General features: G+C 39.7%; 4 protein-coding genes across 7 annotated transcripts; all 4 read right to left on the reverse strand.

Annotated features, from left to right (window-relative positions):
* Positions 1-1,622: 1,622 nt before the first annotated feature.
* On the reverse strand, positions 1,623-9,036 carry LOC144646642 (uncharacterized). The gene is made up of 10 exons (XM_078506298.1): positions 8,315-9,036; positions 7,541-7,713; positions 6,933-7,173; positions 6,529-6,718; positions 6,123-6,217; positions 5,425-5,556; positions 4,585-4,676; positions 4,291-4,449; positions 3,868-4,057; positions 1,623-3,479 (listed from the first exon to the last, which is right to left on the reverse strand). The coding sequence occupies exons 1-10, from the start codon at positions 8,592-8,594 to the stop codon at positions 2,068-2,070; spliced, it is 2,964 nt and encodes a 987-aa protein (XP_078362424.1). The 5' UTR covers positions 8,595-9,036; the 3' UTR covers positions 1,623-2,067.
* Positions 9,037-9,315: 279 nt separating this feature from the next.
* LOC144646643 (uncharacterized) lies at positions 9,316-13,626 on the reverse strand. 2 transcript variants are annotated; one of them, XM_078506299.1, is made up of 6 exons: positions 13,545-13,626; positions 12,392-12,475; positions 11,915-12,019; positions 11,350-11,463; positions 10,982-11,253; positions 9,316-10,379 (listed from the first exon to the last, which is right to left on the reverse strand). In XM_078506299.1, exons 2-6 carry the CDS (start codon positions 12,456-12,458, stop codon positions 10,074-10,076), a joined length of 864 nt encoding a protein of 287 aa, XP_078362425.1. In that variant the 5' UTR covers positions 12,459-12,475; positions 13,545-13,626; the 3' UTR covers positions 9,316-10,073. The 2 variants fall into 2 exon arrangements, with proteins under 2 accessions (XP_078362425.1, XP_078362426.1); XM_078506300.1 differs by lacking the exon at positions 13,545-13,626 and having other exon boundaries at positions 12,392-12,488.
* Positions 13,627-13,845: 219 nt separating this feature from the next.
* On the reverse strand, positions 13,846-16,804 carry LOC144645653 (Golgi-associated plant pathogenesis-related protein 1-like). Of its 2 annotated transcripts, XM_078505209.1 has the most exons (4): positions 16,389-16,804; positions 16,110-16,217; positions 15,859-15,924; positions 13,846-15,221 (listed from the first exon to the last, which is right to left on the reverse strand). In XM_078505209.1, exons 2-4 carry the CDS (start codon positions 16,168-16,170, stop codon positions 14,635-14,637), a joined length of 714 nt encoding a protein of 237 aa, XP_078361335.1. In that variant the 5' UTR covers positions 16,171-16,217; positions 16,389-16,804; the 3' UTR covers positions 13,846-14,634. The 2 variants fall into 2 exon arrangements, with proteins under 2 accessions (XP_078361335.1, XP_078361334.1); XM_078505208.1 differs by having other exon boundaries at positions 16,110-16,804.
* Positions 16,805-20,636: 3,832 nt separating this feature from the next.
* On the reverse strand, positions 20,637-24,329 carry LOC144646649 (uncharacterized). 2 transcript variants are annotated; one of them, XM_078506307.1, is made up of 3 exons: positions 24,032-24,329; positions 23,631-23,723; positions 20,637-23,599 (listed from the first exon to the last, which is right to left on the reverse strand). In XM_078506307.1, the coding sequence occupies exon 3, from the start codon at positions 23,154-23,156 to the stop codon at positions 21,777-21,779; it is 1,380 nt and encodes a 459-aa protein (XP_078362433.1). In that variant the 5' UTR covers positions 23,157-23,599; positions 23,631-23,723; positions 24,032-24,329; the 3' UTR covers positions 20,637-21,776. The 2 variants fall into 2 exon arrangements, with proteins under 2 accessions (XP_078362433.1, XP_078362432.1); XM_078506306.1 differs by lacking the exon at positions 23,631-23,723 and having other exon boundaries at positions 20,637-23,630.
* Positions 24,330-24,334: the final 5 nt, after the last annotated feature.

Raw genomic sequence — 24,334 nt, forward strand, 5'->3', positions numbered from 1 at the left:
GCAGTCAATAATTACGTGTTGGAAACTGCAATCAGATCATGCTTCTAAATATTTTTACTGATGATATTTTTATTGATACTGATCTTTGATTGAAGAAACAAATTTGAACACAACAACAACAAATATAAAGTAAGTTTGGTCATAGCGGTCGTTTCCAGATTCCCCGGCCAGGTTCACTCAACTATGCATTGTATGCATTGTCACTGCAAGTCTCTTTTATAAGGCATTTCAGCTCAACCAATATCAGCTTAAAGCTGATACAGATAAATCAACTGCAGTAGCGAGTTTGGTGTGGGATTTTAAAAACGGAACTTATTTCAGCTGAAGAAAAACGGCTACGTAGAAACCAAACGGGATGTTCGCCCAGGATGTTCATTAAGAGGTAGTAAGCCTTCTTCGGCCGGTGTCGACCATGCATGGTGCGCCCTGGGCTAGGGGTTGACGGTTGTTGTTGAAACAATGCGGCTAAAATAGCGTCGGTCCTTAGCAAATTCGTATTGCTAGGAAAGGGAAAAAAGGAATTAGATGACCTGCAGGCAAAACAAAGAAGCAGACTTCTTCTTAGGGAGTCTTTGCATTTTTGTTTTATTTTGGTTTTTTTTTTTTTTTTTTTTTTTTTTTTTTTTTTTTTTTTTTTTTTTTTTTTTTTTTTCCCCTCTTTTTCCCCCGCCCCCTACTCCGGAAGTGGATGTGGGGGAAAGTGGGGGAGGGGGGCTGGGTAATCAGAGTATTTGACCCCGCAGTGCGGTTACCCGAATTAGTGGCGCAATTACCCGGGGGTATTCCAGGAAAAATTGTGTGCGCTGTCTGGTGAATTTACGGAAAGCTTTACCCTATTTCAGACAAAATTATATGGTAGTCGAATGCTCGAAGCGGTCAGAAAGAAAATAAAAGGAAATTAAAAGTTTGCTTCATGGGGTATTCTTATTTTGTCACCCATTAAAGTTGAACCGGTGTTTTTGTAGTACATGTATGGTGCAGTCACAAGCAAAGAGCTTTAAGGGCATGGCCCGTTCAATAGGTGATACAAACCTACAAACCACGCATACGTGACGATTGCACAAGTATAAATACGACTTCACGTTCAATGCTGAAATTCCTCGTTTCTATTCCCTTTGTCAACCAGGGAAGATTAATTAATTTGCCATAGAAAATGCTTCGACTTGGCGGGGCTTCTGTGGCATGCCTTCACTGTCTCAGATGTGATCGTCCAGTAATCATTAAGTGCAAATCGAACAAGAAAATATTGGTGAAATGTCGCAGCAAATATGTAAAAATTGAAATAAAAAATATTTTAGTGTTTTGTAGAACAGAGAATGGAACTGACGCTTTAGTTGATTTATATTTTCTTTTATAATATTAGGATACAAAGTTATTTTGTCTGTGAATAGAGACCATACGACTGTATTTCTTTTATATACTTTTATAAACACCCAATTTTACCGGAGTTATCTTTTTCATGGCTTGGAAGGTAGCACAATAGCTTGTTGTCTGTTCAGCTTGGTTAAGACCTGTAGGGTGGGGCTAGAAATGGGATAGGTCACATTGTGTGAGAGTGAAAGTATGAGAGTGAGAGTAAGAATTCTACCCCGCATCAAAAAAGTTACACAAAGAAACGCAGAAACATTATTTTATTTACAATTTTTTTTCTCTTATGCATTGTTCAAGGCCCACCCCCTCTCAAATAGGAGGTAAAAAACTAATCCAATTGTCGCAATTGCGGTTTCGAAATCCCCCCCCCTCCCTCTAGAAAAATAATGCAAAAAAACGTATATAGTTATTTTCTCCTCATCTTCTGCTTTATCAGAAAAAAATCGCTTTTTGGCACGGCTATCCTGTCCTTACATTATCCTTTAAGTCCTAAAGTGTAAAAGTGGATTCTCAGTGCCAATTGCCAATACACTTTCCACAATGTTAATTCAATTGATGAACAGTTGACGATTTTCTTTATTCTCATGTCCTGTGTGCTGAGCATTGTTGTGAGGTTGGTTAGAAGAAGTTAGATGCTGATCAGCTAATAATGAACAGAGTAAAGCTCGTTCTTCCCTGCTATCAAAGCTGCATTCATCATCCTCTGAGTCTTCTGTTTTTCTTCAAGCTAGACGCAATAACTCTTTCAAGTTTGTCATAAATATCTTGCAGTTTTCCAGAGTAATGTCTGACAGGTTTCGCTGTAATGTGCGGAGGAGAAGGAGTGGTGATTGGTCTGTTTTTCACTTTTCTTTTCAGATGATCTTTTGACGAAGCTTTTGTAACTTTTTTCGTCGGTTTTGACGCCGTTGTTGGCAAATGAGGTGTGGGCTGGTTTGTTGTCCATATCGGCTCTTCATCCTGGTCATTCAAAAGTTTATATGGCTTTTGTAGACTTGACGATGGAGAGTCCTCTACAATAGTCCGCATGTTGTCGCTAGCGGTATTAACCTCTAAGGCTGTCCGCTCGCTAGGAATCCATTGATGCGGATCATCCTGCACCGCAAAGTTTTCATCATAAGGACTGATGGCATCCATGGACGGTTTTATCACCGCCTCCTGTGTTCCCCACCCCGCTGGATATGAACTGTACGTGTTGTAGGCATATGAAGGAATGAAATACTGCGGCTCACTTGTGGATGACTTCTTGTTCCACAAAACATTTTCTGTCTCCTCTGGAGTGTTATAAACTGATTCTTGATTGGTAATCATTTCATTATTTCCTTGAGTATTGTAAGAAACAAAATTATCTCCGCCTCTGTAAGCATCATAACTCGTATAAGGTTCATTTGTTCGTGTTTGTACCGGTGATGTACTTATCTCAAACGTTTCATCCGCGTTTTTATCTACATTATGTGCATTAAGTTCGTCTGTCTTTGCATCTGCAAATGGTAAAGTATTCATCTTCACTGATTTATCAGTGTTTTTATATCCTTCCTTCGTTGAAATTTCTTCTGTTTTTTTCTTTATCGGCGAATAACCCATCTTCACTACTTTCTCTGAGTTTTTGTGCACTTTTACTTTTTCTGCATTAAATGCATTTGTCTCTGTGTTTGCAGATGAATTTATCCTTTTAACTAATTTCTCTCCGTTTTTATCTACTTCATGAGGATTTAATGAGCTCCTTGAAGACGAGGCATTTTGTTCAGATTTCTCGGGAACATTTGACTTGTTAGTTGTATGATTGGACGAATTTAACAGGCTAGAATCGTTTATGTTTCTATGGAACCCAGGCCTGTGTTGAGCATGTATTTTCCTCCCCATCGAGATAGGATCCAATGGATTAACGTAGTTGACTTTTTCCTTGACAGGAAATTGAAATGTGTTATGTTTCATCAGAGCAACTACAGGGTTCTTGGTAACTCCACAGATGTTCCCTTTCCAGGCCAGTTTGATGTAACCATCGATACCCCAAGACGCCGACCATGAATTCTTGACCAGCCAATATGGAACTCCGTTCTCCTTTCCATAACCAACAACTAGAACCGTGTGACGAGTGGAGCTGTTGTCTGAAGCGCAAACAAAGAAAGCAAGAAATCATGCTTATTTAGATTTAAAGCAAACGTTAAGACGGTAACCAGAGCACGAGAACGCACGCATTTATTTGCAACATGTAGCAAACGCATGCAAGTTATCGACCGCAAAAACCAACGAGGGTCGTAAAGTACCCGAACGTTTTCCGATTCTTTTTGTCCAACCAGAACAGAGAATGAGCATTCCGAAACAAGTTACCCGGCCGCGTTTTCGGCATCCTGCTCTTGCGAGTCATTTTCCAAACAGTGAATGGTTTACTAAAATACCAAATTAGACCTTGATGTTTGGTCACTCGTCATACTGGAGTTTTCGAGAGTACGCACCAGTTAAAAACCACTGAGGATAAGCTTCACCCAAACTTACCACATTCAGGATTGTCGTAGATTCCCCAGCTGTAGAATTTCAGGGACAGGGGCTTCTGATTGATGGACACACAGGCGGGACCATATTTCGCTATGGCTCTCTTGAGTGCGCTGTTGTTGTACTTAGGGACAAAGGCAAAGGCATCTATTTTGATCCGCTCTTGAAGTCTTATTGTTTCACATGTCCCTTCCTGTGATTCAAAATACAAATTCGTTAAATCACTCGAAGCGTGGGCGTGTAAAACCAAACTCAAGCGTACTTTGAATCTGCAAGAACCTGAGATATCTCACAAAATCGCAAAGAGTTAATATCGTTTTTTAAAACATAGATTCCAGGTTGCAAAGCTTGAAACGTTTTTTAGTTAGCATTCAATCGCACCTTATTATCTTTGTTAATTTACTGATCACACTCAGTCATTTATACCTGAGCCAAATACGGCCCATAATTCTTTGCCTTCGCCACGCCATTCAAGTAAATCCAACTCAGTGCTTTGTTATACCAGCCTCCTCTGCAACCATGGTTACCAGACCCCCAGGAGCAGTCAATGATCTGCTGCGCAGAAAGTTCTTCTAGTTGACCTGTCTAAGTAAGAAAAGCATGAATTTAAGATTGGGGCATATCTGAACTATAGAGCTTGGTTTGTGTAAATAATATGTAGGGCACAACTTACAATGCAAATGGTATTGTCATGCAATTCGCCGGTCGAATCACTCATACCTTCATAAAGTATGCTCCCTCGACAGATCCCACAGCACCTAAGGCGTAACATGAGCCACAGATACCCTGGCCTCGAACTGGTGTCACTGCACCTGCAACGAAAGAAACCGTACATTGGGTCAGTCGGGGTGTTCCAGTCTAAGGAGCGGGAGACCTGGCTTCCAATCCAAACAAGAGTAACTTTAGCTGATTCTTGATTAGTGACCGTTTGGCACGGTGGCATCATTCAGTTTGATAAATTGTGTCCTGTTGTGATACCCATACCATCTTATAGTCTTGGAGTAAAAACTTGAAACAACTGCACAGTTAAACAGTGTCCGTTATGTCCGTAAAGCAGGGTTAAAGGGACTATGTCACGGAGATTTCGCAGATTTTTGGTTTAAACTGTTCTGAAATTAATGGAAGGCAACCTAACCCATAAACAACGATATCTTTGAACATCTAAAAGAAATTGTAACCTTAATTTGTGGATGGAAATCAAGCTACGACCATAAACATCGATTTTTTGAAGACGCGCGGAAACAATTTGAAAACGTTTGCCTAACGTTTTCAAATTGCAATCTGTTTCCATCCACGCCATCTGTAGCCAATAATACTAGTTAACAGTTTCAGTGCCTTAATCATATAGCAATTTTTGATGATAAAAATGGACTATTGTTTCTAGGTTTCATGCGACAGAAATATCAATTTTGGCTGTTCAAAAATCTGGTAAATCCGTGACATAGTCCCTTTAACGATGTAGAAGAGTTTGTCACTCGGGACACAGAAAAGTGTCCGTTGTCCGTATTAACGGGTATCCGTAATAAGCGGCTGTCCATAGAGTTCCAGTGTATGTCTCACCGTAATCTCTCCAATCCAGTTCGTCAGGAACATCAATAGTTTTCAGTACTGAGGTCATGTTACTGTAAGCTTCATGATGTTCCTCCAAATGAACACCGCCCTTATGGAGTGTATTGTTATCTTCGTTTGCACCTATCAACGATTGAAGGAAAGGATAAACAGTGCTCACATATCTGGTGTTAACTATCTTTAAAGGTTAGTAAAACCAGTTTGGTACAACGACAGGAGGGCAAAATTTATTGGCCAATATTTCAACTAGCAAAGCTAGTCTTCTTCAGCGCCAGTACTATGATATAAAGAAAGAGATAGAGCCGTTATTTTCCTTACATTAAAGTGTTTTTGCCCTTCTGTCTGTTTTTATTAACACTTGAGCAAGAGATCCGGCAACAAGCCAAAAAAGTAGCTTTCTTCTCTGTTGCGTGGTCTCCTGCGCGCATCCAAACTGTTTTTTTCTTAATCTTTTTAAAGCTTCGATCTCAGTTTGTAACTGACAAGATCTAGAAAATAATTCAATCATAAAGCCTTTTGTTGCCCATTTTCGACGCAGTTAGACCACTGTCGGACTAAACTTCTTCCTCGCGTTTACGGAATATTGGATTCTGACTGAGAAACCATTCGAAGCTGTTCCTTACTCTAGCTAAGGCTGCTTTTTCTGGCAAAGTCCACGTAACCTTGGTTTTTTTTCTTTTACTTATTACCTGCATGTCCGTCATATTCTTCATCTGTTAGATCCACCAAATGATTCGGGGCCAGTTTGTATGTAAGATTCTGCCGGTTAATTGATCTGATGTACCTATAGGAGGGAAGTATGATTTCACTGAGTATCTCGCGGTAGTGCCACCTTTCGATATTAAGAATATATCCTGTAATTAAATAATTGCAGTGGTATTCTGATTTTTTGAACCTTCAAGGGAAATTTAGTGGAGGAATCGGGGAGGGGGGGGGGGAGCTGGGGGTTAAAATTGCAGTGTTAAACTGTGAACTTCCCCATGAAGTCCAAGGAAAAAACTTGCGGTTCGAGTTCTCGGGAAAATTGCAAAAGTACAATCACTGTGAAATATTAAATTTATCTACTGTTAGGTCCGAACTATATTAGGTTGTTACCTCATATTATGACGAAAAATATGCTTCCTCTTGACGTGCTCGTGGTTTGAATCATGGATCTTGTTGTGATGTTGTTTGTACACGTGGTACATCTCATCCACTATATCCTCTCCATAAGACATAAACTCGCCCATAGGATTTGATACAAAGTGAGAGTCCAGGCTGTGAGACCAGTTATAGCACCACTGGTCTGATACAAAATGGTAAAAAAATTACATATTATTTTGAAAACAGTTATTAATTTGGCAACTTGAATGGATTGCTCTATAATTCGCTGGTACCGTGGTAACCATGCTTGAAATGATAACTTACTCTGAGAGGAAGCCGTTTTGCTAAAAAAACACAACACATGAGCCCTGACCAAGGCGCAGAATCGCCATTAAAAAGATTCTAAATAAACTTACCTTTTGGCAATTCAAATTTTTCTAGATCTGGTTTCCAGTCTTCAAATGAGATATATTCCAGCACGTAGTTATCATAGTAAGAAGCCATCAGACTGTCGTAACCTTTCATTTCATATCTCACGGGACGGATTGGATCGAGCTTGCTTACCAGTAGAGTGTGAGTATTCAGTAAACCGAATGCGAGGTAGCGGTATTCCCACTTAGTAGCAGGCGTGCCCATGTACACTTCCTCACCCGCGTACTGAAGGAGAATGAAATCTAGTTAGTAAAATGACACTGAATTTGGTATAGTGAAACTGAGGCCAAACAACAGGAATAACCTCTGTTTTTTTTAAGTAGTAGACTAGAAGAAAGACTGATCTTAGCAAAAACGCAGAAATTAAAGTGGCTAAGAGTTTCTAACTGAGGAACGGATGTGAGTGCTCTTTGATTGGTGCATCTTCAGGTTAACCAACCGTAAATATCGTTTATTGTCCATCACTAGAGACTAACCCAAAGTGCCCTCGGTGACAATAGCGCCATGCTGAGAAGTGAAAACCTTTGCAGAACTAGCGCTGGGTAATACTCGGTGTTAATCATGTGTTCCTATATGAGGTACCATATCTAACCTTAAAGTAGGTCATATTAGGCACAATAGGTTGTGGAATAATGGGCCATCCTTTATGTCCCTCCAGATTCCAGCAACCGATATAGTTGCCGTTTTTCTCTGTGTACATTGGCACAACTTTGAATGTCACTCCGTACTTTCCAAGGTCTGCTCTTTGGTATGTTTTGTCGGTACCTAGAAACGACAATACAAACACTGAGTGAGTCGCTTGAACGATAATGATTTGCAGCCTAGTTTTATATTATTCCTTTATTGAGGGCTCCATAGTAATTTAGTTTAATAAGGTTTCGAGAAAACAATGGAGAAGTTAATAAAACATAATTTAGTTAGCTTGCATTGGTTATTAGGTAATATCCTGAAAGTACATATTTTCTCCCGAGATCTTTTTATCTTAGCTTAGGCCAAGAAAGCAGAGATAAGGCGTACGGCGATCCTGCAGGCTACGCCCATTGTTTATATATTATCTGTTGCAGCAAAGGTATTGTTATCATAATAGTGAAGGGTCTAATAATAATGATCGCAGTCTTATACATATACAACTCTGAGCTAAGTGATACTAATCTGATAAAGGGCGGATTCACCATCAAAATACTTAAAATAATAAATATTGGAAATTGATTGTGGTAGATTAGGAAAAAACTACCCATCAACAAAAACTAACTACAAATCAAAGTGCAGTAAAGCAATATCACAGAATTTTGGCCAGTGGTAATCTACACCATTAAGCTAATTTTCATAACAAGCTAAATTAAATTATCTCAATATTAGCACTTACCGTAATAGTAGTCAATTCGACTTCTGTTAAAATCTGAAGTGAACCAAATCTCAAACGGCTCCACAATGTTACTGTGAGGTAGAAAGAGTCTACCCGTGGCGTGATAGTTGTTAGGAAACTTAAATCGCACATGAGCGGTTTTATTCTGGTTCTCACTGAGCGATCTCCGGGAGATCATCAGGTCAGTATTGTCACCATAAAGTTTGTACATCCCTGTGACGAACAAACATAATACCACCAGGGCAGCTAAGCTCGGTATTACGGTCCTTTCTGAAGCCATTTCGCTCGTAATTAGAGATATTCCTTCGCGTTAACATAAGGAATTTTTCAGCATCTGCCCGTGGTCTGAGAACGAATTCGCAAAGTAGATGTTTTGGTCAAGTTAGGTTTGGTCAGCCATGAGCGGTGATCCTATTTTTAGAACATGACGGTTGTTCTTCGATTCATCTCGCCGTGACCACTGAGCTTCAACCCAGAGATGTAGATTAGAAGTAGAAAATGCTCGCTATAAATCGATCGTTGTTCATATTTCCCCATGACGAGGAATGATCTTAAGTTTAGTTTGTAGTCATTCTCGATCGCGTTCTATCATTTAATGTCGTTAAGGGCAGGTACGAATCAATTGTATTCATCAGACTCAACTGGTATCAAACAGGTGTTGTTTGGCGGCCCGTTACTACTGACGGACGTGGTAGAAGTTCTTGTTTTAAAATTAAGATGCTACGACAAGGATGATTGGTCAGGATTAAATAAATTTGTTTTAGTTGATTAAAAAAAAGAAAAAATTGTCAGAAAAAGTGTAATTTGATAGTAACCTCGCTTACGGTACCTTTACTTCCGGTTGGGTTTCTTCTCGTTGGTTACCATGCCACCTCGACCAGGAGAGGTTATGAACAGGGAAAGGAATTCGCGCAGTAGTGAATCAAAAAAACAGAGTGACATGTAAAATCAAGAAATTTAACAATAAACGCAAATGAAATCCATGTTTCTTTTTTCTCCTTTAATTAGCTGCTTTAGTTTTAAAAAAAGTAGCATAACATGTGCAAGCTTCGCAAAAGCAAACGACAAACACAAAATGGTTATTCCTATAGTATATCTGCTGACCTTAAAGCTGATTTCCAGTCCGTACTGCGCAGACTCGGGGTTTGTTTTCGTTTTTGTTTTGAATTCGTTGAAACGTTACACTTCGGTGACAGCATACATGACGTTTTTTAGACCGCCATTACGGTTCGTTTCGTTCAAGAGTTTCCGATGAGCTGAAACGTCGGTTTGAAATAGCGTCAAGGTTCTTCTACTCGTTATTATTTGTTCTGCAAGGATATCTGGCGTTAATAATGAAGAAAAAGGTAAGTTTGTCGCGGAATTTTTAGTTTTGCTTGTAAACATTCCCTTCGAGTGGGCTCACATAAACATTGCAGCCGAGATTGCGCAGTACGGACTGGAATTCATCTTTAATGAAGACGGAAATGTTATGATGAGGGATGACCATGATTGCAAAGCTAAAACTTGGATTGACAATTTTTTTTATCAGTCTCTTTGTACTAACGTTAAATTTATATTTATACTTTTTGATTTATTAGTTTAAATGCTGTAAAAGGATTCTGCAGCCGCCGCTTTTGTAAAACGACTCTGTGGCGTACTTACAGAAACTCGCTAAAAGTAATAGTTTGTGACACTGCATTTTAGTGTACAGAGTCCTATCTCCGATAAGTGCCCTCCACAGTAAGCTCCTTTATTCAATATATAGGAGCCCCAGGTGCTAATTTTGATCATGACGGCGCGTATTGTTTTTACTTCTGGTGACTTTGTTTCTTCTGAATATATTGGAGTACACATCAGTTTTTGCTGCCTCCTTGATTCCAGGCCTCAAAACATTCAACGATACCCCGTCCCCGACATTACCAGGGGGACTGTAGAGAGCCACTACAAAGACGTCATTGGCGAGTAGACCTTTGCGTAGAGCGCAGCCCATACCAAAGAACTGTGAGCCTTTCCACACTAACTGCGTGAAGGAGTTTGTGCCATCCTGGATATGAGGATAGTTATAACTGTAGTTTTTGCTTTGCTAGTCAAAGAAATAAAGGAAAATGTTAATATGACTGAATTGTGACTGTGATAGTTGAGTTTCTGAAGTAGCTAACAATGTTTTGATGCGAAGATTTCTTTAAGACGTTATTATCACGATATCTTTCCCAATCTAAGTCAACCTTGATTCTTTTCGGTTTATCATTAACATTTAAGTGTTTTTTAAGTCTGTACCGATTCGAACTTAGTGGTCCGTTAGGCCAGTGCATCTCTCTAGTTTCCGTAGCATAAAGTGACTAGAAGTATCCCCCCCCCCCCCCCTACATGAGATGCTAGTCAATCGTAGGATCCCAAACTTTCGGTGGTTCTCCTTGGCGACGTTATTTACCACCGAAGAAGAGCTATTGCCCTAAACTTCTGGGGGTTTTTAAAGAAAAAAAAATCAAATTTGGCACTTTTAGACCAATTTCATTTCGATTTTATTTTTTAGTGCCACGCAGTATTTGGAACTTTTGATCTTATTATCAATTATTCGCCAGTACCCATTTATACACCTGGGTGAAGAGAGTGTAAGTGTCTTGTCCAAGAATTCCTCCTTTTTAAAGATAATTTATGTCCATCAAGAATACACAATGTGCCTACCTGGTACCAGTTATCAGTTGCCTTCATGGCCGCCTCGGAGTTACAACCAAACGAGACGCCGAGGAACCGCTCTACATTCTCCCCCACGCTCTCCTCGTCTGGAATCTCAAATCTCTTGGAGTTGTCTTTGCTATACTGTTGCACCATTTGATAAGCTATCTTATTGGCCTGTGTTGACAACTTATCAGACCACCTGAGTGGTGGATCGTGATGATATCTGCGGTAACGATTGTGAGTGTTCAGAGCTGTGCCAGCAAACTCTATTGGGTTACCTAGCAACAAGGAAAAGAACCGAAAGTCAAGTGTTAACGTTTTAAAATAAAAATCATGTAACAGGTCACTGCAGCTGTGTGTTTCTGATGACTAACCTATCTTTATGGTGTCCGGTGTGAGCACGAATCCCTGCACTCTGTGAATCTGTTCTTCTCCAGACTCTGGAACAAGCGGTCCAAGAATGGTCTTACCACTGCTTCCTAACATCACTAGCAAAAAAGAAGAAGCAGACATCAGTCGAAGCTGAAAATATTAATTAGGCGGCGAACGTAGGTTGGGTTTATTGGACAGAAAATCCATGCTGATTTGGAGACTTGGATTTGAGCTCTATTAAGTGCCCTTGTGTTGCGTAGTTTCCAAGATAGTGCACTCTGTCAGGTGTGGAAATGGTCAAAATGGTTACAAGTAAATGCTTGAGAAAACCTGAAAAACTGTCACTGCTGGGGGAGGTTGTTCTAGTTGGTGAAAAGCTTTGAAAGGAACCACAGAAGGGCCTTACATTACTTAGCAACGCGGTTTGCGTAGCAGCCGCAGTGCCCTAGGCCTAGTTTTTCAGTACAGTAGCGAGTTTTCACGTGCGTTTAAAACGCCATATGTAAAGGAGCATATGAAACAAATTTGTTTGCGAAAAGAGCACTGCAGCGCCCTCCCGTTCCTTACCAGAATAGTGATGTCTCCGTGGTGTGTTTTTACGGTAGACATAAGCAGTTTGTAGTTCAATTGACTTTTTCGATGCCTTTTTCATTTGATATTCGTTGCTATCATCTGCCACAAAATCTAAGTGAAAAAAAAATGGTTTCAGGATGAATTACAACAGTACAAGACAAAGAGGCTGAAAGAAAACGATAATGTTCGTGCTTTGCCGGATTCGCCAGCGTAGACAATCATCAATCAGCGGGCGGCTTCATCTTCGGTTTTCATGCAGTGTGTGAAAAAATAATAATAATAATAATAATAATAATAATAATAATAATAATAATAATAATAATTACAAATTTGTTGTTCGCAAATTCCATACATAAATGTTCAAATGCGCATTACAAAAAAAAAAAAAAATGAACGTTATACGCTAAAAGTTAAAATTACAGCTTAAAAACTAAAATTCTTAAAAAACTAAGTTATAGGTAAAAAACCAACCTGCAGCCCTTGTCAGGCACAAAGCAGCTTGACAGAGCAGTAGACTGGTCATTAGCACTATCCTCATTGTTGAATTACTTGCATCTGTTAATGAAAAGTGCAATGAAAAGAATAAGTATGATTTGGAAAGTACAAACTAATTCGTTTCCCGATAACAAAAACGATGATAACAAATAAACGTATTAGTGCATTCCGCTACTACCAACTATTGTATCTACGCCCATGCCGGTTACTGTCACCACTTTGCCAAGAACACGCAATGACACGTTAAACCGAGATATCACGGATGAATGGAGAACGTTTCACGCGCAAATGAAACTTTTATTAAATCACGGTCATTTCACTAGTTGAAATAATAGAGCCGTATTTACAGAACAGATAACCCCTGCATTTTTCATTCGTTTCCACGTTTTGACGCAGACGTTAAACGTGCCTCTCAAACGTTTAAGTGACTTGTATCATGTACTGAGGAGTACAGACTAACAGGTAGAACGCATTGTTCAAGCATTCCACTCGAAAATACAATTGAGATCTAAAGGAAGTGGCATGAAAGCGAGAGCACACTATAATATCAACCGGGACATAGCAAACACGTTCTGTACCTAAAATAATCATATAGACGTTAAGTTGACCAAGTGGGTATATTGGGCGTTTTGCACTTTTCTAAATTTTTGTTATATAGCAGGGGTTTCCTCCTTAAATACGTTTGCGTCACAGTTAGAAATTTAGTGACTCGTGACTTCGCAACAGTATTTATAACAGCAAAAAGTGTCACTTAAAAGTGCCAAGGAAAAATGCTCGTGCGTAACTTTGGACAGAATTTCAATGTTCGTCGCGTTGTCTTCCGTTAATTGCAATCGAAAACTGGTCGTTATACGTAGAAATCCAATCGTTATATCAAAATTCGTTTAAGACAAGATTCTTTCCATTCAGTTTGAGGCACAAATGTCCGGTTACACAAGATTTTCTCCTCATATCAAGGTTCCACTAATAATCCACGAGAATCGGGGCAATCACAGTCAATATCGACACAAAATAACCTGCTGATCGAGCACCGATTGACAGTTTAACAAGACACAGGAAAGAACGTCAAATGAAGCAAGATGAATTCTTCTCATTTTAAGTGTATAGTTAAAAACTAAGACAGACTCACCTCAAAATCAGATAATTTAAAAGCATTTCAGCCCCCTGGTATAGATGCTACTTTGTCCGAAAACTTCCGATCGAAGAGAAATTTGAACTAATTTAAGGTGACCGCCATAGTTCTGATCATTAAACATTTATAAATAGCAAGGTTGGTTGACTTTCACCTAACTTAAGCGTTTTAACTTCATCTAACGTCATGGATAAACTTAAAAATAGCACTGAAAGGGGAAAAGAAAGAAGAAAGAGAAAATGATTGATCAAAGTTGGGAAAAGATATTTAACGCCATAGTAAGCGAAGACAAGGATCCTTGTGTTATGAACATGTTTATTTACACTTCCTGGCTCTCAGAATGTCATCTTGGAACATTGAACTTAAAATTGCATAATTGTTCTGTGGGTGTTTTCTCGCTTATTTAGCTCAAGTTTATGTGTGCAAATCAGTTATTCTTTAAAAGTACTCAAAGCATAGTAAACATTTATCATTTCTCGTACTTTAAAACTAGAGAACAGATAATTGTATAAATAAGGCAATCGCCGTATTTGATAAGTGAAAATCAGTGAAAAAGAAACATCACTTTCAATATGAAAATAAGTGCAAGCAGTACCGTATTAGCGTAACATAATAATGTCCCTTTTATACCTTTGACTATCATTATATCAACTCGTCAGAAAATGACTTTCACGGCATATTAGTCCAGTTTCCTTAAAATGCAAGGTGATTACAAAATGGCGCCATTTTCAGGGAAGTCAGTTTGAAAGGATAAAGAAGAGTAAGAACAATCCCTATTTAAACAGACAAGAGACGTGCTATTTAAATTTAAACTCTCATTAGTCTGTCTCAGCCATGTATTCCAAGTTTAAGAATGTGTTCGCCAACTAGAACAGTCCGGCCTCCCTTTGATCAGTTTGCATATTCTCATAGCCTGTGTAAAGCCATTTGAAAGCACAGATATCCTGACAGTTTTTTCATGAGTCAGCAACAATGTGTTCATAAATCTTCCTGTTACTTTCCGACAGTGTAAAGTCAATACAGACTGTTCTCATATGCTTAGTCCAGTTCGGGAATGAAATCATTTTAATTCCAATGATACAAGTTATTAAAGACGCCTTGTTTTCCCCATGCGCACGCGCCGTACATTCCCGCGCACCACTAGCTGTCCACGTTTGGTTTGGTGCAAGTCATTCCGTCTACGGAATATCGACGAATATGCATCGTTTACGTTTCTACTGGGACTGACAACGTTTTGCCGCAGAGCTCGCGGGCTGTTCCCAGGGGGGTAATACAAAGCCACAACAAAGATATCATTGCTCAATGTCCCTTTTCTCTGCGCGCAGCCCATTCCAATATCCCGGGTCTCTTTCCAGATAACTTGAGTGAATGAGTCAGTGTTACTGTTAAGTCGTGGATCTGCGTAGCTGTAGTTATTACCCTGATTGTACCAAATCTTTGTAGCCTCTTCTCCAGCCGTCTCGCAGTCGAAATTAACTGCGGATAGCTTGGCTCGATTCTCGCCAAACAGATCTATACCTGGTACTTGAATGGTTCCTTTGAGCGCCATCTTGTACGCGAGTTTCTGAGCCTGTATCGCTAGTTTGTCGGACCATTTTAAAGGAGCAACATGATGAAGACCGCGAAAATTGTTGTGTTCTTCGAATCCATGACGAGCAAATGTGATGAATTTGCCTGGAATATAAATCAGAACTTAAGATATTTACTGAACTGTTTAGGAATGCAAACTGAGAATAGTGTACACTTTTTACAACTACCGTAGTAATGTACAAAATCAGTACCTTAATTTGCTTGGAACTGTGACCAAGCAATTGATGGCCTCAGGGAAGTTGGGGTGGGGGGGGGGGTTATTTTTTCTTTGTTCCCAACAAGATTTTCCTTGTGTTTCCATGTTCCTTAAAAGTATTTCTTCCATTTTGGTGTTCCCTGTGTTCCCTAAAACATGCTTTTTGTTCCCGTGTGTCATCAGTTATATTTTCCTTTTTTTCCCAAGTTCTCAAAAAGTTAATGGCCATGTTCCCTTGTTCCCTGAAATCCCTGGGCGAGCCTTGCAATTCTCCTTAGGAGAATTGAGTCCTTACTTATGTTTTACGTATACTGAGTAGAGAGAATTTGTTGGTTCATCAAGACGATATCCTCTGATTGACGAGATTCCATGTACTCGACACGTGCTTGAGAATGTATCATGACCTTCGTGCTACTACCGGAAGATCTTAGATGTTGATTACCCATTTATATCTAGTAGCTGCAAGTCAAGTAATTTACAAGCTTGTTGACGACCACAAAGTGGAAAACTGACAAAATTACATACTTTTCAGCAATCCGTTAAGATCCCTTTGTTGTGCTGTACTCTGCACATTTCCAGAGGCTAGAGAACCTATCAGGAAAACACATATTTACATGAAGTTATATTTGCAGCACTAAGACAAGTACAGCTCAACATGTTAAGAGTGTGTCAGTTTAAAGGGAAATTATTCTACTGCAGCAAAAACTGAAAATGCAATATCACAAGTAAGCATGTTGTTTCAGTAAGAAATATTACCTATAACGGTATTTACTTACATTGGATGTGTAGAAGGCTCGTCACGATTAAACACGTTACAATCCTAAACTCCCGGAACATGAGTTAAGTTTCTGATAGCTGATGGCTAAATGCAATAATCTTTCGATCTGCAAAGATACAATTATAAAGGCAGAATTAGCGAAAAGGGCTTATTAATTAAGATTTTGAAGATCACTTCAACCAGTTATAACTGAAGTGACTGTTTTACATCCGCATACCTGAATATTATTGTTACGCCAATTCAAGAAAACAGTGACAAAATTGTTGTTTTCTCTTACCTTTATGCATGAAAGTTCAACAAGAAATCAGAACCATGTTATCAAGTCCAAAACTGACGAGGATACAGCATTAATCAGCGAAATACGACGTCGAAATATTTGGTCAGTTTCTACGTTAAGATCGAATCTTCTGTTTTGTGCGGTTTTTCTAAAACCACCCAGAAAACAAGGGCAACAACATTGATGAAAAATCCTTCTGTAATTGTTATGAAGTCGTCCGTTGTTTTGTCTTCATCTAGCTTATTCTAAAACATAGCAAATCGGTAGTTCTTTCGCTGCGTTGTAATAAATAATTCAGTGTAAGTTGAAATTTAACAACCTAACTCAGTTATGTCACCTGGTGTCCGTCTGGTTGTTCTATTTGTCAAAACTGTTGGTGAATTAACGAACACTGGTTTCTCCATTGAAGGGTTTCACACTTATGCTTGTCGATACATCGGAAAATAAGCTGTGCACCTAGCGGGAGGGGGCGGGGCACAATGTAGAAAATTTAGACAAAAGGTGGGGGGGAGGCGATAAAATTTAAGGCAGAGCGCAACCTACCCCCATACCCACATCACAACCCTGATTTCAAAATAGATGCGTACCCCTCGCCCACCCCGATCCCCCTTAATCCGTTCATGCAACGATCGATACTCTTCCTCTTGCCTAGTTGTCGTAAATCGTAATGGCTTCCACAAAGCAAGACACCTGCTTCTACCTAACTGCGTGGCAACATTTCAAATCTCGCGGCTTATACTATCGGGGGACATATCCACGAATCCAGGACCTCCTACCACCGACAACCAAGTAAATGAGAGCAAAGACCACCTAAATTTCAAACTCAATAACAAAGGACTCAAAGTGTGCCATCTTAACGTACGATCTCTCCCGGCCCACCTTGATGAGATTCAAGCTCTCATACAAGTCAACGGCTTCGACTTATTTCTTATGACCGAAACCTGGCTCAACTCTACATGGGAGGACAACCTAATCAATATTGATGGTTATGATATTTTCCGCTGCAACAGGATAAACAGAGGAGGCGGTGCCGCTATATACATCAAGAATTCTCTTATATGTAAAAGAGTCTTTCTTCTAGACGACACATGCAGCACTGAGTATGTGTGCCTGGAAGTTAAACAACACTGTACAGGACCACAGATGGCTTTCATTGTTTTATACCGCCCTCCAAACTCACCCGCGCACTGTTACAATAATATCACAAAGTTAATACAAGCAGCATCGTATCGCTACAATGAAGTTATTGTGGCCGGCGACTTCAACATCGACCTGCTCAAAAATACGGACGAAAGGCTATCCAAGATATTCCTAGACGCAGGTTTAGAGCAGATTGTTAAATGTGCTACGCGTGTATCTGATGGAACTGAGACGTTGATCGATCATGTTTACACTACACATCCTCACAGAATAACTGATATCAAAGTGCCTGTGTATGGTCTTACGGACCACTACCCAGTGTGTTTTGTACACAAGGCTGGCAGAGGTAAACGAAGAAAAAACCACCACGAATCAATAACGTACAGAAACTTCAAGCATTTCTGTCGTGAAACGTTTATTAATGATTTAAACACTGCTCCCTGGTCATTACTTGATGTTTTCCATGATGTTAATGACAAACTTGACACTTGGAATTCTTTATTCATGAGCATAGTGGATCAACACGCACCCATTGTGACTCGCAGAGTGAAAAACAAAGAGCTGAATGAATGGATGACCCCAGAGATTTTGGAACAAATACGCATCAGAGATCAACTCAAATCACGCAGCAAAACTGATGTACTCGCCAGAACAATGTACAAACAAATAAGAAATCGCGTCGTTAAGCTTATCGCAAACGCCAAGTCCAATTACTTCAAACAAAAGATCATGGAAAATAAACACGATGTAAAAAATCTGTGGAAGATTTTAAAGCGCGTCGCACCAACAAAGCCGACAAAAAAGTCACCAGCGTACATCGAAGTTGATGGAGCGCAAATATCAAAACCTGAGGAAATGGCAAACGCTTTCAATCAGTACTTCACGTCCATATCAGCCCCTACAGCATCGGACAATATAGATTCCACTGAATTTGAAGCTCTATTAAGCGAGTTTACAGAAAGCGGATCATTCAATACACCACCTCCCTTTGAAATACCACCTATTACCAGGAATATTATAGAACAGGACCTCAGAAAGATCTCACTCAACAAAGCAACAGGTCTGGATGAAATAAGTATCCGCCTACTAAAGTCAGCCTTGCCGGCGATATCTCCAAGTCTTGAAAACATCTACAATGCAAGTATTTCAAGTGGTATCTTCCCGGATGCGTTTAAAAAAGCCAAGGTAACTCCTGTTCACAAAAAAGAATCAACTCACCAAAGAGGCAACTTTCGTCCAATCTCGGTCTTGCCGATACTCTCGAAACCTCTCGAAAGACATGTATCACTAGCATTCCACGAACACTTGAAAACAAATAAGCTGCTTTACATCAACCAATCAGCTTACAGAGCCAATCACTCCTGTGAAACTGCTCTTCTTAACATTACCGACAAATGGCTGAAAGAAATGGATAATAGTAAACTTGTTGGAACTGTCTTTATGGACCTTAGTAAGGCCTTTGACCTAGTTAATCACGATATTCTTCAATCCAAGCTTTCTAAATACCATATAAGCCCTAAAGCCCTAGAATGGTTTACTTCATACCTCTGCAACCGCTCACAGCAATGCTCCATGTCAGGTTCATTGTCCAGCCCTCTAGAACTCAAACTAGGGGTCCCATCTACATCAACGACCTACCACTATCACTTAAGAAAGCCGAAGTAGATATCTACGCAGACGACACAACAATCTGGTCAAGTGGTAATACTTGTGAGGAGATCCAACAGAAATTACAGGATACGTTAGACAGTGCAGGAAAGTGGTTTAAAGCTAATGGTATGATGCCAAACACAACAAAGACCAAACAGTTACTAATTGGTACAGCCCAGAAGGTCTGTCATGCAGACAAAAACTCTCTGGATCTGTTCCTGAACAACACCAGGCTAGACGAAGCCACTGATGAAAAGATTCTCGGAGTAAAGATTGATAAACATTTAAAATGGGACAAACACATTGACTATCTAATTAGTAAACTAAATTCCAGAATTTGTCTCTTAAAGCGTGCAAGATGTTATTTAACAACTCATTGTAGGAAGCTGCTATATAATGCCATAACTATCAAGCCTATCCTTGAGTACTGTTGCACTGTCTGGGGTAATTGCTCCAATGAGAATTTAATTAGACTACTAAGAATCCAAAAACGGTGTGCACGATTAATACTTGATGCTAAGTTCTCTGATAACTCTGTGAAGTTATTTACTAAATTAGGATGGCTCCCCATAGACGATATTATACGTAGCAGAAAGCTTTATCTATTACATAAGATTAGTTTTGGACACTGTCCAGATTATTTCATTCCATATATACATCATCTAAAGGACACGCATAGCTACAACACCAAAGCTACAACAAAGAACAACGTAGTTATTCCTAAATACAAAAGAATTTCAGGTGGCAGGACCTTTCACGTCAGCGCAACCCGCCTCTGGAACAATGTTGACGTCTCTATTCGTAATGCTGCATCGCACAAACAGTTTACAGGAAAACTACACCATACGCTACTAAAACAAAATGCTGGACTAGAACATTTTAAAATCAGTAGCACTTTTTAGCTCTTAGTGTATTAAATTAAGTTTAAATTTTTATCATTTAGTTAGGTTTATATAGAACATTTTAAAATCAGCAACATTTTTTAACATTTTTTAGTTCTCATTGTATTGAATTAAGTTTAAATTTTTATCACTGTCTTAAGTATATAACATGTAGTTAGGTTTATAATATGTAGTTAAGTATGTATTATGTAATTAATTAGGGAGGGCCATATTGCAAACTACTGGACCACCAGTAAATTATGTTACCCTCGTTAAATAAAGTCTTTATTATTATTATTATAGTTCCTAGGCCTCTATTTTCGTCGCGGTCACCGAAACGAGTAGTGACGTCAGTAATACCGTGAAGGCCTGGGAAAAAAACTGCACAGGAACTAGGCAACTCTTCCTCTACTTTAGTGGAGGGAAAATCAGTGTTGGCAGTTAACTTAAGACTTACAAAGCCGTTGCTCTTCGCAGCACACTGTGTTTTTCACTTTTCAACTAGACACAAGAAGAAAGCGGAGTCTGGGAACGACAGCGTAAACACGAATGACTGATGACAAACAACAACGACATGAACAAACCTTATCTTTCCCCTTTTGGTGTTATAGATATATTTACAAGTACAAAATTAGTAATTTATAATAAAGATAGAAAAAGAGGGGTCTGGCTACCTGAAATAACTAGAAAAATAAACAAGGCAGGCTGCCAGATTTACAAAAATATGTGCTGGAAAAGAACGCTGCCGCTTTTTCGCTGAACTATTTCGCATTCAATCACGCGGGCAACTGCCATGGTTTGTTGTGCGCTTATTCCTTTCAGTTCAAACTTTTTATAGGCGCTAACTCCGGGTTACATTTATACTGTCTGACGGAAGACTGGGGCTTTTACAAGCGAGCAAACTAAATACAGCGACATTTTTGAGATTCAACCTCCAAGTGAGTCTTTCTGAAGAAATATAGCATGATAAATTTTGCATTAACTGAAAACATCGGAAAAAAATTCCGAGTTCCAGATGGGATTTGAACCCACGACCCTCTGTGATCTAGTCGGATGTTTTTGGAGTCCAACCCCTAAGACTCACTTGGAGGTTGGATGGTTGCATCTCAGGTATGCTTCAATTAATGTGACTGCGCGATGCAGTTATGAGTCATGTGCCTGTCTTGATTTGACTATGTGACTGCGTGATGCGGTTCTAAGCCCACATTTCACCCTTGCACACCATAGAGTCTCCAGTAGCTCAGTGGAAGAACATCCGACTAGATAACGGAGGGTCGTGTGTTCAAATCCCATCGGGGCTATATTTTTTGAGATTGAACTAATAATATAAAACTTGCAGATCCTCGCAAAGCTAGCGCTGGAAACTCACTCGAGAAGCAAGAAATTACACTTGCAATAATGCGCGCAATTCCGTGCGCTGTTCTAGCTGAAAACTTGGACAAAAACTCGTATCATCTGCAGTTTAACTTTGATAGCTTGAAACATCACCGAAAATCTTTGATAATGATCCCGACTGCTAAGATCCTTTTTTAACTTGGCTCTTGTAAGCAGTTACTTACTCCTAATGATTTATGTCGTCTTGCACGTCAGTAAAAGTCATCTTAAACATTTTTTTTTGCTGAAACTCTATAATAGAAATGATAAAAAATTTTAATGCATTTGTGTTTTTGGAACAAAATGGTCAAAGTTTGGTATAAAATGACTCAAATTCAAAACTTTAGCACCAACGTAAAAATGACAAGATTTCCCCGGGTACTTCTTGTCGTGTCAGGTTACGAAAAGCATAATGTTTTGTGACTGCCACCCGACAGAGGACCTTTAACTCGGCGGGTGAGTTATCCATTTTATACAACAACAAATTAGAGACATCTTCACTGTGATTCTCCTTGTTCCTCCGCCACGAGTGAGCGACCATTATCTGGTGACCGCTTGGTGAAATAGAGAAAAGTATGTTGTTGTCTGTTTCTTCATCGCGATGAATTCGCACCAATTCCTCTGCATCAAATTTGGCTTCAGGTTTTGAAACATTAACTGTGTGTTTCAGAAACACTGTCAGTTGTCTTCCGTTGTAATCAACGCCACTTTGAGAAATCGCAAAATAGTTGTCGTGAGGTGATAGACAAAGCTCTTGGTTATAAGATGGCAAAGCTAAATCGATTTCTTGAACTAAAGCCCCTGAAGTGTTCCATATAAACACAGACTTGAATTCTTCGACACCATAGCCATTGTCTGCGTGTCCACTGCACAGTGTTAGAAAAAAATTTCCCCCAAGGGAGTATTTTGCATCAGCCACATAGTACACCCCTTTCAATTCTGTATCTCCAACGACTGTGAATGAATTAATTTCCAGAATTACTAAATAAATGTAAGAATAAAGCGATGAGGCCTCTCCAATAATAGCCATGTCTTGTTGATCAGGGTGGAAGTCTACCGACGTCCAAATAAATGGCAGGTTTTCATAAACCATTAGTTCCATTTCATCACTCCGGATATAGCGGACACAGTGCACTTCAAAACGACTTGATTTGTGGCTTATTTCTTTCACCGCCATCTCAAACAAGATGAATTTTCCATCATTCAGGAATACACTCAGCCAGTAGCGACCATTACGTAGTGATGAAGCCTTCATAAAGCTGATGCTCTCTTCAGTCGGACTGCAGTAGAGCTTGTCCAAAGTTACCTCGACTTCTTCCTGCAGTTCGTCTTCTTCTCCTTCGTATTCACAAGGGCACGAAAACACGAAAGCGGAACTTCGGTAGTCTGCTAAACGAACGAAAACGTTCAATAGCGGATAACTATCGGTTGTTGCTAATTCACAAACAATTTCTACCATAGGGCTCTGGGAGATCAAATTATAAGAAACCTGCCTCTCCATTTGTCCAGACTCCAGAAGTTTCAATCCAACTTCAACCTGCTTTGTAGCACCCTGGTAAAAGACATTTCCTGTGAGATCCGACGTGTAAACGATGGCTAAGAGGTTAAAATTTTCATGAACTATCCAAACAAATTTGTCATTTGGTTTGAAGTAAATGGGGACTTCTTCTTGCGTAAGAAGTTCAACGGCTCCTGTGTTCGCCATCGTACGTATATTGAGCATGTTTTGAAACTTCTTTGTGTTTTATGTGCTTCCGCGAAGCAAACTGAACCCTCAAATGTTTGGATTTCCTAGAAAACCTTGACTTCCGCAATAAATGTTTTCACGTATGTTATGTTGGCGAGATTCCAAGGTCATGAAAGAGGCAGTGCTCTGCCCTGTATTGCATCTTTTTTGTTCATGCTGTCGCTGCCGGTATAGCCTGGCTCACACTTGCGATACAAAAGTAAGAAAAAACACGTGTGAATTAGCCCAACGCAAACACAAGCCCATTTCTTTCACCTGGTTTGCGTTTACATTTTCGTTACGGTATTCCACGCGTGTGTTACTTTGCGTTTACATTTTCGTTACGGTATTCCACGCGTGTGTTACTTTGCGTTTACATTTGCGTTACGGTATTTCACGCGTGTGTTACTTTGCGTTACGGTAGTTCACGCGTGTGTTACCTTGCGTTACGATATTTCACGCGTGTGTTACCTTGCGTTACGGTAGTTCACGCGTGTGTTACTTTGCGTTACGGTAGTTCACGCGTGTGTTACCTTGCGTTACGATATTTCACGCGTGTGTTACCTTGCGTTACGGTAGTTCACGCGTGTGTTACTTTGCGTTTACATTTTCGTTACGGTATTCCATGCGTGTGTTACTTTGCGTTACGGTAGTTCACGCGTGTGTTACTTTGCGTTACGGTATTCCACGCGTGTGTTACTTTGCGTTTACATTTTCGTTACGGTATTCCACGCGTGTGTTACTTTGCGTTTACATTTTCGTTACGGTATTCCACGCGTGTGTTACTTTGCGTTTACATTTTTGTTACGGTATTCCACGCGTGTGTTACTTTGCGTTTATATTTGCGTTACGGTATTTCACGCGTGTGTTACCTTGCGTTACGGTAGTTCACGCGTGTGTTTCCTTGCGTTTGCATCGCACGTGTGAACCAGGCTTATCCCCAGCATGTTTTCCATGAAATCTTTCTTGGTTTGTAACAAGGAAGTAGAAATCTGCTTTGATTCGCGCGCTCGTTGGCTCACACACATGTTAATTGGAAGTGCCTGGAAACTTGTTCATACTTGACCATGGACTATCCTGGATAAAGGTGAGTTACGTGGAAGAAGAAGAAGAAAAACACCTTGAAAAAAAAAGAACAAAAATAAAGACCTTGGTTCCCGCACTGTACTTCTTCC

The sequence above is a fragment of the Oculina patagonica genome, chromosome 3 (assembly GCF_052425735.1).
Source record: "Oculina patagonica isolate OP01 chromosome 3, crgOcupat, whole genome shotgun sequence".
In the NCBI taxonomy this organism is placed as follows: domain Eukaryota; kingdom Metazoa; phylum Cnidaria; class Anthozoa; order Scleractinia; family Oculinidae; genus Oculina; species Oculina patagonica.